Here is a 14,942-nt window from a genome sequence, read left to right on the forward strand (position 1 = left end):
TTACAAGAATTGTGTAATGTTGTCATTGCAGTAGCTCTTACAGCATTAAAGTGTCCTCCATTCACCTCTCTGTATGGAGAAAAAGGAATTAAAGCAACTACAACTACAATTCCTACAATAAAATCATATATATTTGGTGGAATGACTAGCTTTACCCAGCATCAACACTTGACAGGTATCAAGAACTTGACATTAAAAAAAGAGTAGTCAACAATGTTCTTGTGCATAATTCCCTATTTACTGTATTTGTCATGTGGCAGTTTTTAAGCCCATTTTAGCATTTTAAGCCTATGATAGTAATAAATTATCTGCAGCCTTGAGGGCCCAATTTGCTCTGGGAAATAATGCAGTGCCTCAGGTTTTTATGCGAGGAATACTACATTTTAATACAACATCAATACATATTGTTTTAAAGATTACAAGCATTGGATTAAAAACATTAGAGTAGTTGCCATTAAAAGAAAATCGACATTTGGAACAGTTACCACTGTATCTTGTAGTCTTTGCTTTAGAAGACATTGCTGAAGAAATCAAAGGAGGGTATTACCACTCTCTCTGTATTTAATAACTGCTCTTACTGAAAATAAAAGTTTACGTGTTATACAGTGGTCAGCCAAACATCGGTAGCATTTTTGGTTTTTTCCATATTTCGTGTAGATCATGGGGCCCATATTTTAGAAGGTTCTAATATGGAACAGTTGATTATTATTTTAATCAACTTTAACTCCTGTTAGAGCTTCACAACAATTTTTCCTTACAATTCCAATCATTGCACTTACATTTACCATAATTCCCTTCTCATGAGGTACCCATCATAAAATTAGTTTTTGCAGCTGCAAAAAAGCTGTTAACTTGTTCTTAAAAACTCAGAGTCTTTTTAGTGAATAATTCTTCATTACAATGCACTTTAGCTCTTGCTTTCTTTTCACACATTCAGCAGTTGTGGGATGTTGTTAATTGCTGGCTTTGGTGACTGGAACTGCTTAAATTTTTATATATTAAAGGAGATGCAATTAGGACTTCTGTTCAGTTATTCAAGCATTACAGTTCTGTGGTCATGCTCCAAAGAGTATCAGAAGTTACTGCGATTTATTCTACATAGAAAATTGCACTGATATCTTCATTTGGGTAAGAGCAGTCATACATTTACACATGCGTGTCTCCCACCAGTAGATCCATGAGTTAACTTCATATAGTTCTTCCTCTTTTTTTGTTGTTTTTGTTTTTTACTGGCACAGTTCTACATCACTAGTTAAATTGAGGTAGTGGCAATATGGTCTTGTACTTACACTGATGTAGTAACACCGGAGCAAGAAGTCCTCCCATTCCTATCCAACACCACACCACTCAATGAAGAATTGACCTGTGTGGAACCAGGAACTCCTCAATGGCATCAATACTCCGGTTATCCTCTGGCAAGTCTATCTGCCTTTGGAATCATCACCTGTATAAAAGGATTGGCTTTCCTATCTAACAATGGATATGAGATACAGATGACACTAAACTGGGAGGAGTAGTAGATACTCCTGAGGGTAGGAATAGGATACAGAGGGACTTAGACAAATTAGAGGATTGGGCCGAAAGAAATCTGATGAGGTTCAACAAGGACAAGTGCAGAGTCCTACACTTAGGATGAAAGAATCCCATGCACTGCTACAGACTAGGGACCGAGTGGCTGGGCAGCAGTTCTGCGGAAAAGGACCTAGGGGTTACAGTGGACGAGAAGCTGGCTATGAGTCAACAGTGTGCCCTTGTTGCCAAGAAGGCTAACAACATTTTTGGATGTATAAGTAGAAGCATTGCCTGCAGATTGAGGGACGTGATCATTCCCCTCTATTCAGCATTGGTGAGGCTTCATCTGGAGTATTGTGTCCAGTTTTGGGCCCCACACTACAAGAAGGATGTGGAAAAATTGGAAAGAGTCCAGTGGAGGGCAACAAAAATGATTAGGGGGCTGGAGCACATGGCTTATGAGGAGAGGCTGAGGGAACTGGGCCTATTTTGTCTGCAGAAGAGAAGAATGAGGGGGGATTTGATAGCTGCTTTGAACTACCTGAAAGGGGGTTCCAAAGAGGATGGATCTAGACTGTTCTCAGTGGTAGCAGATGACAGAACAAGGAGTAATGGTCTCAAGTTGCAGTGGGGGAGGTTTAGGTTGGATATTAGGAAAAACTTTTTCACTAAGAGGGTGGTGAAGCACTGGAATGGGTTACCTATGGAGGTAAGCCCCGACTGGGATGATTTAATTGGGGATTGGTCCTGCTTTGAGCAGGACTAGATGACCTCCTGTGGTCCCTTCTAACCCTGTTATTCTATGATTCTATGAGAACTGCATTCCTCTGTCCGTCATCCACATGCGCAGTGAAGAGTTTGGACTGGGGCAGACAACAGATGCCTTCTAGGATACAATGGAGGAGGTTATGTGTGTTTGATCTCTACTCCTTCAATTCCCTTAGATGCCAGTCATATTGTGCACTATGGTGTGAAACTTCCCATCTAGCAGTGAGCCTGCAGGCAGTTCAGGGGTCCGGGGAATAAGAACACCATTCTATACTACACTAACATCGGTTCAGTGTGCTGCTATGTGGGACACAGGTGTTGCAGCATGCACTGGTGTAAGCCTAACTGTGGGAGTGCTTTCCACCAAAATATCTGTATTGATTTCACTGAAGTGATGGAATTTATATCAGTGCAACTTCTATATATAGGCAAGGCTATGGAGTAGAAAAAACACAGGTGTGACATCCTTAAAGTACCAACCATCCAATCATCATGTGGCTTTGGACAATTAGTGTCTCCAGCTAGGTTTTTATATATAATAATTAAGACTTTGTGTTTGTGAGAGAAACCATGACTTGGGGTTTATTGCAATAAGAATTCACAGTCTTTGATGTCCCAAACAACACGTTTACTGAGTGAGAATCTTCCATGAATTTTTACAAATGTACCTCTATATATGCCCAGTTTATTTTATTGAAAATAAAGGATACTCTGACAAAAGCCAAAAACTTGATATTAAGTACATGCCATGATCCATGGATCGTCCTTAAAAACACTAAAATTATTACTTTTGAGTTGTATGTCCTTACAAACTGTCTGCCTTCATGATAGAATGTTTGATTGTGGTAGGTAAAACTTAGGAGAAGCAAAACTGTTATTTGAGGAAAAATTGAGAGTTGTCACCATGGCAATTCAGTGAGATTGAGCTTCAGCATTGCTATCAAACTGCCAGTGAGATAATGGCGTCTTGTTGCTGCCAATTCATTTTTTAGCTGGGTACAGTACACTTTTTTTAATCTGAAGCTCCAGTCAATTAAGAGCTCACTCCACCTTGATGGAAGAGAAATTGGAAATGCTGTGGATTAGAAAATAAAAACTTGGGCTTTCAAATGGGAGTACTCTTACATCAAAGTCTAACATTGGTTACATCTTTATATAAAGCCATTGTAGCTATAGACTTAAAACATATTTACATGTGGATGATACGTAATGTACAGGAAGCTGTGAAAATAAATGTGCACTGTAATGAAGTCCACTCTATTAAAAAGTGACTCGTGCTGTAACAAAAATTATTAGTTTTTGTTGGCAGGCAGTGAGTATTCTGATTATATATAAAACAAAACATCTCAGTGTTGTAAAAAATTGCTTACCTGCAGTGTCTTTGTGTTAACATTGATTTTATTACTTGGCTAGTTTCATTTTCATCAAGACAATGTGCACTCATGTTGGCATTTTCAAGAGTATCATTCCCAGTTTTGGATGTCCAACTTGAAATGCCTTGGGCCTGATTTCTGAACGTTCTGACCCTTCACAGATCCTGTTGACTTGCAACAAGTGGTTTCTCAGGATGGGCATGAAAAATTGGGCAATTTTGAGCATTTTGGCTTTAATGTCCTGTCAGACAATGCAAGCTGTCTGATATCACTTGGACACCGGGAGGCAAACATCTGCGAATTTGGACATCCCTGAATGCAGTCGAAGAAGTGTGATGATAGTGCTTGGGAAATGGGGGACAATATTTCAGGAATCTGGGCTGGAGGGGGCTTGACAGGACCTGTTGATCTGTGGCTACACAGATGCACTGGCCATTCCCATATGGAAGGTAACACAACACACATCAAAGTTACATCACTCCTGAGGCCTGAAGAGTGGCTTCACTTCCATTTTCAGCCTAAGGGGAAAGATTTTTATCTCCCCGAAGACCTCTACAAAGAACATCTGTACTGAGTTTTATGGCTGGATGCAAAATCCATAATTTGCCCATATCAGTCAGATAAGAACATGTGATATGAAATGACAGTTTAATTCAGGAATCACTTGTCCAAGTCTTTTCTGAAAAGTCTCCAACTGAAGTAATATATTCTGATTAAAATTTCACTATGGTAAGAAGCAGCAAAGGTTTCGTGACTGGATTACACAGCTAAAGAGAACACATTGGCAATATTAACTACTGTCAAATCATCGAACTTCATCTGTATCAAAAAATTAATTTAACTAGCAGGGGGCAGATACCTTTGTGGTTTGAGGGTGTTGAATGGAAATAAAAGGAAATGTTACCTGGAAACCAATTATGTTTGGTAAAAGGGTCTAATTTTAATCTAACCTGCCCATCAACCACTTTTCTTTATCTGTACAGACTGCACAAGGTGGTGGTCATCGAACGCTTCTCTATGGACATGCAATATTGCTGCGCCATTCCTACAGTGGCATGGTATGTATGAATTTTACCTTGATGTGTAGATGTTGATGCCAGTGTTGGTATCTATTTTCTGTCAGTATATGGTAGCTACAAGTGATAACACTCAATCTATTGCCATTTAAAATTATCCTGTGAATTATTCACACGAGAGAAGTGTTTCTCCCACTGAACATATGGAGACAAAATGGTTTAGGAGACTGGTCTTTAGGAGAAAGAGTCTTTCAATTGTAGATTCTCTTTTGAAATCCAGCCCATGTTGATACAGACCAAAATAATTAATATCTGATCCCTGTCTGTTGACCTATGTTAAATGGGTTCATGATTTCTCATTTCCTTTCCCAATGGGATAGTTGTTCACATTACATAACCTACAGTATTGCCACAACTGCCATCTGGTTGACAATTTGAACACAGGCCAGAGATTGAATGTACAAGGAGACAGAACCTTGCATATATTTCAGACAGAAATCTTGCCATTTTCAATCCCTTTCTGGAGCTTCCAGGTTCAAAGCTTCCTAAAAGACCCATCAAAATCTTAGAAATTAGACTCCAGTGGAAATCATTCTGTTCTTGCCAGCATTGCTCTCCCTGTTTTTCACTGAAAAGCTGACATAGACGAAGACTGACGACATTATTTCAGAACATTAATCTTAGCTCAAGTGCTGTTCTCATTAACAGGCAGTTAAAATCCTGGTGCTTTAAAATAGAGTGGTTAGGATTGTTCAAGAAGTGATATAAAGTTCTGTAATAGCTGGCTGATGGCTTGTAACAGAATAAGAATCAGGCACGAGAAAAACTACTGATACATGTTATTTTTTTCCGGTAGTATCTCTGCTGCCTCTCCACCTCACGGTCTTCGATGGATAAATTGGCATTTGATGTGGGATTGCAAGAAGACACAACAGGTGAAATTATCTCTTAAGGAACCCCATGCCACTGAGGATTCCTTTTGTTTAATCATTAGATTAAATTAATATAAATGCAAACTACTTTAAAAAGGTGTGATTACAAAGTTAAAGGTGCAGAAGTTAAGATTCTTACAACGTTACCATGGCCATATTCCACATATGCAATATTTTATATTCCATTTTTTTCATACTGAATATGTAGTTTAATGTGTCTTTTTAGGCTATAAAATGCATGCCATAGGATATTAAGGATATGGCACATGCCCAAGTTATTGTTGCGGTAAAATCCTTGTGCATTTTTTAATTTTAATTCTACATCATTAATGTTGCAGTAATGTAGGTGGTTTGGCTTTTCCTTGATTCTTTCTTTCTTTTTCTTTTTTTCTTTTTTTTTTTAATATTAAAGAGGGAGAGAGAGAAATCACCTCTGCTTACTAAAGTTAGGTGAGGGGTACAGATGAGTTTTCTCCTTTGCTGCTGCTGTTGACTGGAGACAATTTCCTACAAGGCTCACAGGGCTACAAAATTGTTTAATTAGTAAGATTTTATAATATATATTTGAAAAGGAACAATTTTTTTCCAAAAGCTGAAAACGGGCTTCATTATGGAAACTAATTTGCAAACAAATTAACAAATACTCTTGTTATGAGTGAAAGCTACATGTACAGTGCCTTCTAGTGGAGTTAGAACAAAGAATTGACTATAGTCGTAGTAAAAGTAAACATTGTTAAATTAGCAGGTTAATTTTTGATAATCTCTTTTGCGTCCTCATTGGTGGATTTCCCCTCAATATCTGTGCCCTCGTTCTCAGAGGAGAATTTCTTTTTCCCCATCCTTACTCAAAACCTTGTGACATAGTGACCAGGAAAGTCTCTTAGTGAAAGAAGACTGGTTTGCATTTTCTAAAGAGTTTAGAATTTAGTCCTATCTTGTCATCACAGATCATGACCAACACATGTGAGTTGTTCCTACACTCTGTTGGCTGAGCACGTATCCTCTTCAATATTCCCATCTCTGCTAGGGAAGGATATAAGCCTCTGAGCCATAACTGATTTTTTTTTTTTTATGGGTAATGCAGGAGCGATAACTCAAGGACAGCTTGTTCTGTCCTTAGCCAGTCAAAACTCCCATCGACTTTGGGTAGGCCAGCACTGCATCAGGGAGTGAGCCTCTGAGCCTGGGTCCACAGACTTGTGCTCGTGGGGCTAGTGCTCTATAACTAGCTGTGTAGACGGTGCTTTGATATTGAGACTTGGGTTGAAGCTTGGACTCTCAGGCCTGGGGGTGGGGATGGGAAAGGTGGATGGGGGGGTGTTGCCCAAGTGAGTAAAAGCGAGGTCAGGACATCAGGGCTCAGACCTTTTGAATCATTAAAAATAAACCATTTGAACTTGTATTTAGGTTAAGAAATACGTTCAAATATAACAGGTTTTAATATCTCTATAACTCAGTCTCCTAGGATGGGGGAAAGGAAATATTGCCCATATTTTACAGATGATAACTAAAATCAGAGAGATTGACTACCCCTAGTGATTTAGCTGATGAATATACTGTCATGAATCATATTTCTGGAAGGTATGTCAAACAAAGTGTTAACTATATACAAGGTATTAAAGTACATATGGACATTAATAAGGAATTTTTAAAAAATCCAAATAAAACTGAAGAAATAAGAATAATCCCAAGCATTTCCTTTCTAATGTCTCTTTCATTAACCCATGACAACAAAGGTGAAGCCTGCTGGTGGACCATACATCCTGCCTCCAAACAGCGATCAGAGGGAGAAAAAGTGCGTGTTGGAGATGACCTCATCTTAGTTAGTATATCTTCCGAAAGATACTTAGTAAGTGCTACAGTAAGAATATGTAGATTGTGCTTGTCTTATAGAAATGATGTTCCAGAAAATGACAAGGAAATTAATAAAGCTAGTGCTCTACAGTTTGATTTGCAATTTTTTCTCTAAAGTATAGATTAAATAATACAATCTCAGTGTTTGATAAGATATAAATAGCTGTTAATATTGCTTGAGCATAAGAGCTAACACGGATATCATTACATAAACCAAAATTTCATAGGTCTGGAAGTAGTGACATTGGTATATAGGATAATGATATTGATATTACTGGTTCTTGCATAAATTTACTAATTGTATGAAAATGAAATAGTAATTATGGATTCATACTATAGAAGATCCTAACATAACTGTGGAATTGTATACTAGATCTGAGATTAATAGCCTTTTCATATATGAAATAAAACTGTATATCAGAATTAAAAAAAAATCTACCTGCATAAGGTTAAGGTTGTAAAACAAACTGGTCAATGAATCAATAATCATTTAAAAACAGATAATGAGTCTAAACTCATCTAATTGTGAAGGGAATAATCTTACATCATTACAATAGTAATCTAACTCCTCTTTTCTTTCTCAGGCCTTGAATTTCAGTGCTTTTTTAGTTTGTTTGTATCACAAGTACCATTTGTAATTTGTGAAATTCATTGTTAATTGTATTTTAAAGAAAAAGTTGGAAATATATCAAGATATAGTCCATCTATGATTTAAATAAGATATGATTAAGACTGAGAAAAGTGTAGATTTTAAAAAAGTACATAAGCAAAAAAGTGTGTTTTTACCTATAGTCTATAAGTAACCTCTTTGGGGCTATTACAACCTACTTGGCCATATATATATTTTGGTAAACAAGATAATTTAGAGTAATTTTTTTTCATCACACCCATTTATTGGTGTTCTGTGTAAATCTTTTTGACTGTATCATCCCATCTTGCGTAGTATAGGGCAGAAAGAGAGCACACTACATCCTAAAATACAAGAGAATTATTGTGTTGTAATTCTGCCATCTTGGCTATTTGTTGGGGGTAGGTGGAAGGGATGGAAAGCAATGCATATAGATTGCTTACTATCTACTACGTCAGAAGTGAGCATAATCTTCCATATAAGAGGGTGGTCAATGCCAGATCTCTTTTGCCAAAGACTGCTTTCTATTTGCAGTGTAAAAAGTGAGTGTGGAGAATTAATAACTTTACCAGCAGTAATAAAGTATGTGACACACTTTCTCGGCTGAACAGTCTTGTCCCAAATCCAAGGAAGAACTACTGCATTGTTAGGGAGGCATTATGGTCCAGTAGGTGGAGCAATGGGCTGTAAATCAAGAGACCTGAGTTCTAGTTCTGCCTTTTTTTTTTTTTGCTGAGGTGTTGTGACACCTAGAGCAAGTCTCTTCCCTGCTCTGACCAGGGAATGCATGTGGTGGCGGGGCAGGGTCACTCTCTCCCTGCAGGTTTCAGAGTAACAGCCGTGTTAGTCTGTATTCGCAAAAAGAAAAGGAGTACTTGTGGCACCTTAGAGACTAACCAATTTATTTGAGCATGAGCTTTCGTGAGCTACAGCTCACTTCATCGGATGCATACCATGGAAACTGCAGCAGACTTTATATACACACAGAGATCATGAAACAATACCTCCTCCCACCCCACTGTCCTGCTGGTAATAGCTTATCTAAAGTGATCATCAAGTTGGGCCATTTCCAGCACAAAGGTTTTCCCACCCTCCACCCCGCCGCACACAAACGCACTCTCCTGCTGGTAATAGCCCATCCAAAGTGACAACTCTCTACACAATGTGCATGATAATCAAGGTGGGCCATTTCCTGCACAAATCCAGGTTCTCTCACCCCCTCACCCCCCTCCAAAAAACACACACACAAACTCACTATCCTGCTGGTAATAGCTCATCCAAAGTGACCACTCTCCCTACAATGTTCATGATAATCAAGGTGGGCCATTTCCAGCACAAATCCAGGTTTTCTCACCCCCCCACCCCCATCCGCACACAAACTCACTCTCCTGCTGGTAATACCTGGACATGGCCCACCTTGATTACCATGCACGTTGTAGGGAGAGTGGTCAGTTTGGATGAGCTATTACCAGCAGGAGAGTGAGTTTGTGTGTGTATGGGGGTGGGGGTGAGAAAACCTGGATTTGTGCTGGAAATGGCCCATCTTGATTATCATGCACATTGTAGGGAGAGTGGTCACTTTGGATGAGCTATTACCAACAGGAGAGTGAGTTTGTGTGTGTGTTTTTTGGAGGGAGGTGAGGGGGTGAGAGAACCTGGATTTGTGCTGGAAATGGCCCAACTTGATGATCACTTTAGATAAGCTATTACCAGCAGGACAGTGGGGTGGGAGGAGGTATTGTTTCATGGTCTGTGTGTGTACATAATGTCTTCTGCAGTTTCCACAGTATGCATTCGATGAAGTGAGCTGTAGCTCACGAAAGCTCATGCTCAAATAAATTGGTTAGTCTCTAAGGTGCCACAAGTCCTCCCTTCTCTCCTTTGCTGCTTGGCTTGTACTGATCATGCTCAGTAACACTGCTGAAGCTGCTGCCCTCACTCCACGCCACCACCTCCCCCCACTATCGGCAGGCACGGGTCGCATCTCTTTTAAAGTGATTTGACGTACTGATTTAAAAACATTCCATAAAAGCAAAGTGTTGTTATAGTATCTGCACTGGGCTGTGACCACTTCCTTTCAGGGACAGTATGACTCTGCCCAACCCAGTCAGTGTAGATCAAAATGATGTTCTCTTATAAATGTTGCTGGCCATTAGATTGGACCCATAACCAGTCTGTATTCCCTGTTGGGGCAACAGAGTTCTGTAAACATGTCTAAATGTTGCCAGGATGTACCACCATCTAATGTGTATTTTTAAAAACTGCTGCTTCACTGATGTGTGCCAAATATGTGTGGTTGATAGCAGAGCTCACCACTGCTAGCTTTCAAATATGCCAATCTTTTAACATTCAATTAACACTTTGTGTATTTCAAGTTAATAAGGATCTGGATAACAATGAATTGTTAGTCTTTTAAACATCCCTCAGAACAAACTCCATAGATATGAAAATGAAGTACAAGAGGAATGATGAAGATAAAATGAGAATTAGTAGCAATGAGGTCAGTGATGCTCAGGCTGAGTAATGTGTTAGAAAAGTACAGAAAGTTAATTTAAAAACTTGAAAACTGCAGTTATTTCAGTGCAGAGATGTTCAATACAGTGTAATAATTTCTACATCATAAGAGACACATAGTTACTGTACTGAGTATAATGCGGGTCTGCAACTGTATTATGCAAATCTAAGAAGTCTTGAGATTTGCTTCTCTTTCACATCCAAGATGACAATGACTTAAAATACAGGAAACTAATACTTTGATCTCTTTAGTAATGGAAGCTTCTTCCTGAAAATGTTTCCGCATTGCTGACTGACTGGGGGCAGGGAGAGGTTCCTTTCAAAAAAATATGTATCTTGATTTGGAAGATTTTCTAATACAGTGCAGCTGACCTCTGTCACCCTCCCAGGACAAAGGAACAGCTGCTTGTGAAATAGGAAAGGTACTCACTCTAAATCTTTATTTATGCCATAAAAGGGTCTTGAATACAAGAACCATTATGCAATCAGAGCCTGCAATCAGAGAGTGCAAGGGAATAACCAAAGTTGTTACAGGTGGGGTTTGAAGTGCAGCCTATTATTAAGCTTGCCCTACAGTTCTGATGATGAGACCCTCTTTTTACTTGCTTATGATTTGGCTAAACTTTAACAGTTTGGTCTGAAAATTTCAGCCCAAGTGATTCAGTCATTTGTGGAAATGCGGATGGAAGAATACATAGTTTTTCCCATGTATTCGGAGCAGGTTTTGAATAGCTTTTAGTAAATAAGTCCTGGAGCCACACACTGAATAATTAGAATAAAACAATTAAATTAAATAAATAAAATTGAATAGCTGCTGATTAAGTGAACACCATCCATCCTATGCACTGAACAAAGCAGGGTTTATATGAAAAATATAATATGTGATCATGTAATTAGACTGTATGTGTTGGATAAAGGTTGCACAGGCAACCTCATTTCTGGTATTTCCTAATTTTTGAGTGTTTGACCGTACAACCTTAATAGTGTTCCTTTTTAAGATAGGCTTTTTTATGTAATCATAATTAATTATGATAAAAATTTGGAAGGGATATTAAACTGTCAAACTATTAGAGATTAGGCTGATACCTAACATGGGGGACAGATTATCTCACATCTGCCTACTGAGGCATTCTTTCTCCTTCCTCTGAACATAAGAACGGGCATACTGGGTCAGACCAAAGGTCCATCTAGCCCAGTATCCTGTCTTCCAACCGTGGCCAATGCCAGATGCCCCAGAGTGAATGAACAGAACAGGTAATCATCAAGTGGTCATCCCCTGTTGCCCATTCCCAGCTTCTGGCAAACAGAGGCTAGGGACATCATCCCTGCCAATCCTGGCTAATAGCCATTGATGGACCCGTCTTCCATGAACTTATTTTTTGAACCCTGATATAGTCTTGGCCTTCACAACATCCTCTAGCAAGGAGTTCCACAGGTTGACTGTGAAAAGTGTGAAAAAATACTCACTTTTGTTTGTTTTAAACCTGCTGCCTATTAAAGCATCTGGAAATAGCCACTATCATGATGCAAGACTAGTTGGACCTTGGACCTTGTGTCTGATGTAGAGTGGCATTTCCTATATTTATATATTTCCTAGACTCAGGCTACAACCTCCCCCCCACCCACCTCTGACATTCCCTACTGTAGATGGGGGAGGCTGGAAAGGGGTAGTGTATATCTAGCAGTCCCAGCTCTACAACAGCTAAGGACTTACCATGGCCCCAGGGGTCCCTGGCTGGCTGTTTATGCTACCTTTCTGGCTGCTTTGCTCCATCAGATGGATGTAAAGGGACTGGGGTTTAGCAAAGTGTTCAATCCTACTAAAATTTATTGGGTTTTGCCTAATTTTGGGTCAAAATCTGGAATTTTCAGTTCTTTTCCCAGAATGCAAGGGGCTGGTTCTTCCCCCCGCCCACACTCCCCCCCCCCACCGCAAAACAAAACAAAACCAAAAAACCTCTACTCAGGTTTGCTCAAAAGGTTCAGAGATCTTTTGGTGATCCTGGGTTCCATTTCATTTTTGTATACAAACCTGTCAAGTTTTTAGCTGTGTTATGAAAACTTTACTCAGCTACAATATTAGGGATTTTACTTTCCCTCCCTGTTCCTCTCTTCCTTCTTGTAAGCAAATATAGTTTCTAAATGCTCTTTTGACAGCATCCACCGTTGTCAGTATCATGTATGTCCGCTGACTTGGACAAAACAAGTTGAATCAGAAGTGAAGTTATACGTGCCAAATTAGCAGGGTGGGTGCTGTTCAGTGATTTTTGTTTGTGAAGGCACTAAGCCGGTTTTCTCCCTTATGCTTTTTTTGAAGACTGCTTACTTTAAAATAATCTTAAAATCAAATGTTCTTCCCTCCCGCAGTATAAAGAACAGAAAGCATGAGGCTAACTAGCTGTAAATACAGTTATGTGAACTTTGATTCCATGCCTGGCATAAAAATGGCCATACCACGGTTATTTTACATCACATTCCCTTTGCCCGATCCCAGTCTCTATAAGGAGAACTAAGCAAAATTGTGAAGACATCCTTTCTATTCCATTGAATTCCCTCTCAGAGGCACAGCTTTTGTGAGGCAGGTCCTTTCAAGACATGATTTGGAACCTACTGGTATTGCTTGGTTGGCTGGCAAGGGTCAATACTCTGAGAAATAAAAAATGTCCCTCTCTCCCATGGCTGACAGGGTCAATACTCATTTAGAGCCATATTCTGGATGCTGCTGCGGAGTTGCATGGAGTTGGGGAGAAAGAGGGTACCTGGAGGGCAAGAGTCAGCTACTTGGTTCTCTAAGCCAGAGGTTCCACAACATTTTTTGCCAAGCCCTCCATCAGAGATGCGTGTCCCATGCATGCCCCCCTCTTTCTAAGGGGGGGACTCACCCTGTGCAGCTGCAGAAGTCTTTTGCTCCCTGTAGCAGTTGGGCAGTCTCAGTTGCTGGGACCCGGCTCCTTGCCTGTCTCGCTCCCCACCTGTGCAGCGGAAGCTAATGGGGCTGTGCTGAAGGGCTGGGGTCAGCAGGGGGCTCTCTCTTCCAGAGGATGAGTACTTCTGGGGTGTAGCTTTCAGCTCCCCACTCAGTGTCCCCACCAGCCTCCCAGCAGAGGAAGGTAACTGCAGTGGTGGGGGAGTAAGACGGTCAGGGAGCCTGGTCCAAGCAGCTAAGACTGACTGCATAGAGCCTCGCCAAACAGAGCTCCCTCTTGACTCTGGCTGTTCAGTGTGACCCTGTCAGGTCCTTATACCCCCTGGTAATCTCATTGTGCAACACCAGGGTTGCGTGCCCCCCTCCCAACCCCCCCGTTGCTCTAAGCAAAGAGAAGAAAAGGGCAAGGGTGATAGCCCCACTGGAGGGTCTAACATGCTCCAAAGAAGCTGGAGCAAATCTGTGACCTCCATTTCCTACACTAGCTGATACGGAGCCTGCTTCAATGATGTTGCCATTGCTGGTGTCATGTAGAGTCCTGAAGCACCCTAGGAGGCATTGTTTGCAGGCAGAATATTTCCAGACACTGCTACTGGTGTGGTGCCCCCCTGAACCCTTTTCTCTCCTTCAGTGCAGCAGTGGCTTTAATAGCTGCAGTATAATCTTTAACATACACTTCTCAAGTTGCACCAGAAAGGAAGCCTTTTTTGCTACTTGGGAAGGGCTGAGAAATTTAAAGAGCACATAATTATCAGCTACCACTAGATGAGATATCAGCACTGACATGGCTTAGCTGTAAGGAAGCCTCCAGCAGGCTTTTTGTTTTCTTCTTATTTTGGTCTGTGCACACCAGCACATTCTTCAGTACAGAAACATTAAGTACATTTAAGTATTTAAGTATGTTTTTCCTTGAGTGAAGGAAATGTGTGAATTGAAATATATTGCCTGTTTCCAGAGTGCACTCTGTATTTCTCTCGTGTCAGCATTTGTGCATGCCTTGAGTGCTGAATTTAAAATAAAATGAGCTAGTCATTTGGAGCTATTGTTTTCTGGATGTAATTGTGATACTAGAGGCATGGCTTGAAGGTTCGTGCAGAGATTCCTTCTCATGTTTAAGCATTTCAGTAAATCAGAATGCACAAGATTCTGCAGTGAACACCAATGAACAGAGCTGTGATTGTGAGAGATTGTTTTCCTTTAGGCCAATATATATTATGTTAAATGAGGCTACAAATTATTGGAGAACCTGCTGTGCTAGAGGAGATTTCAGTTTTTCAGAAATCATAGATAGGCTGCAGAGTTTACATATATTTATAAAATATTGTGCTTTCCTTTGATTTAAACACTATGACTGACTAACAGCTGTTTTTGGGTCTGATTCCTTTCCTGTTGGAGGGGGTGCAGCTAGCAACTAAGGTT

The 14,942-nt window shown here is 40.1% G+C and overlaps 1 protein-coding gene across 1 annotated transcript in view; it reads left to right on the forward strand.

The window, feature by feature from the left end:
- Window positions 1-14,942, forward strand: part of RYR2 (ryanodine receptor 2) — a 719,385-nt gene that overhangs the window by 253,418 nt on the left and 451,025 nt on the right. The window contains exons 5-7 of the mRNA XM_073338199.2: window positions 4,637-4,711; window positions 5,526-5,604; window positions 7,338-7,450. Of these exons, the coding sequence (XP_073194300.1) occupies window positions 4,637-4,711; window positions 5,526-5,604; window positions 7,338-7,450 (267 nt within the window). The remainder of the gene's footprint in view (window positions 1-4,636; window positions 4,712-5,525; window positions 5,605-7,337; window positions 7,451-14,942) is intronic.

The sequence above is a fragment of the Lepidochelys kempii genome, chromosome 3 (assembly GCF_965140285.1).
Source record: "Lepidochelys kempii isolate rLepKem1 chromosome 3, rLepKem1.hap1, whole genome shotgun sequence".
Classification (NCBI taxonomy): Eukaryota; Metazoa; Chordata; order Testudines; family Cheloniidae; genus Lepidochelys; species Lepidochelys kempii.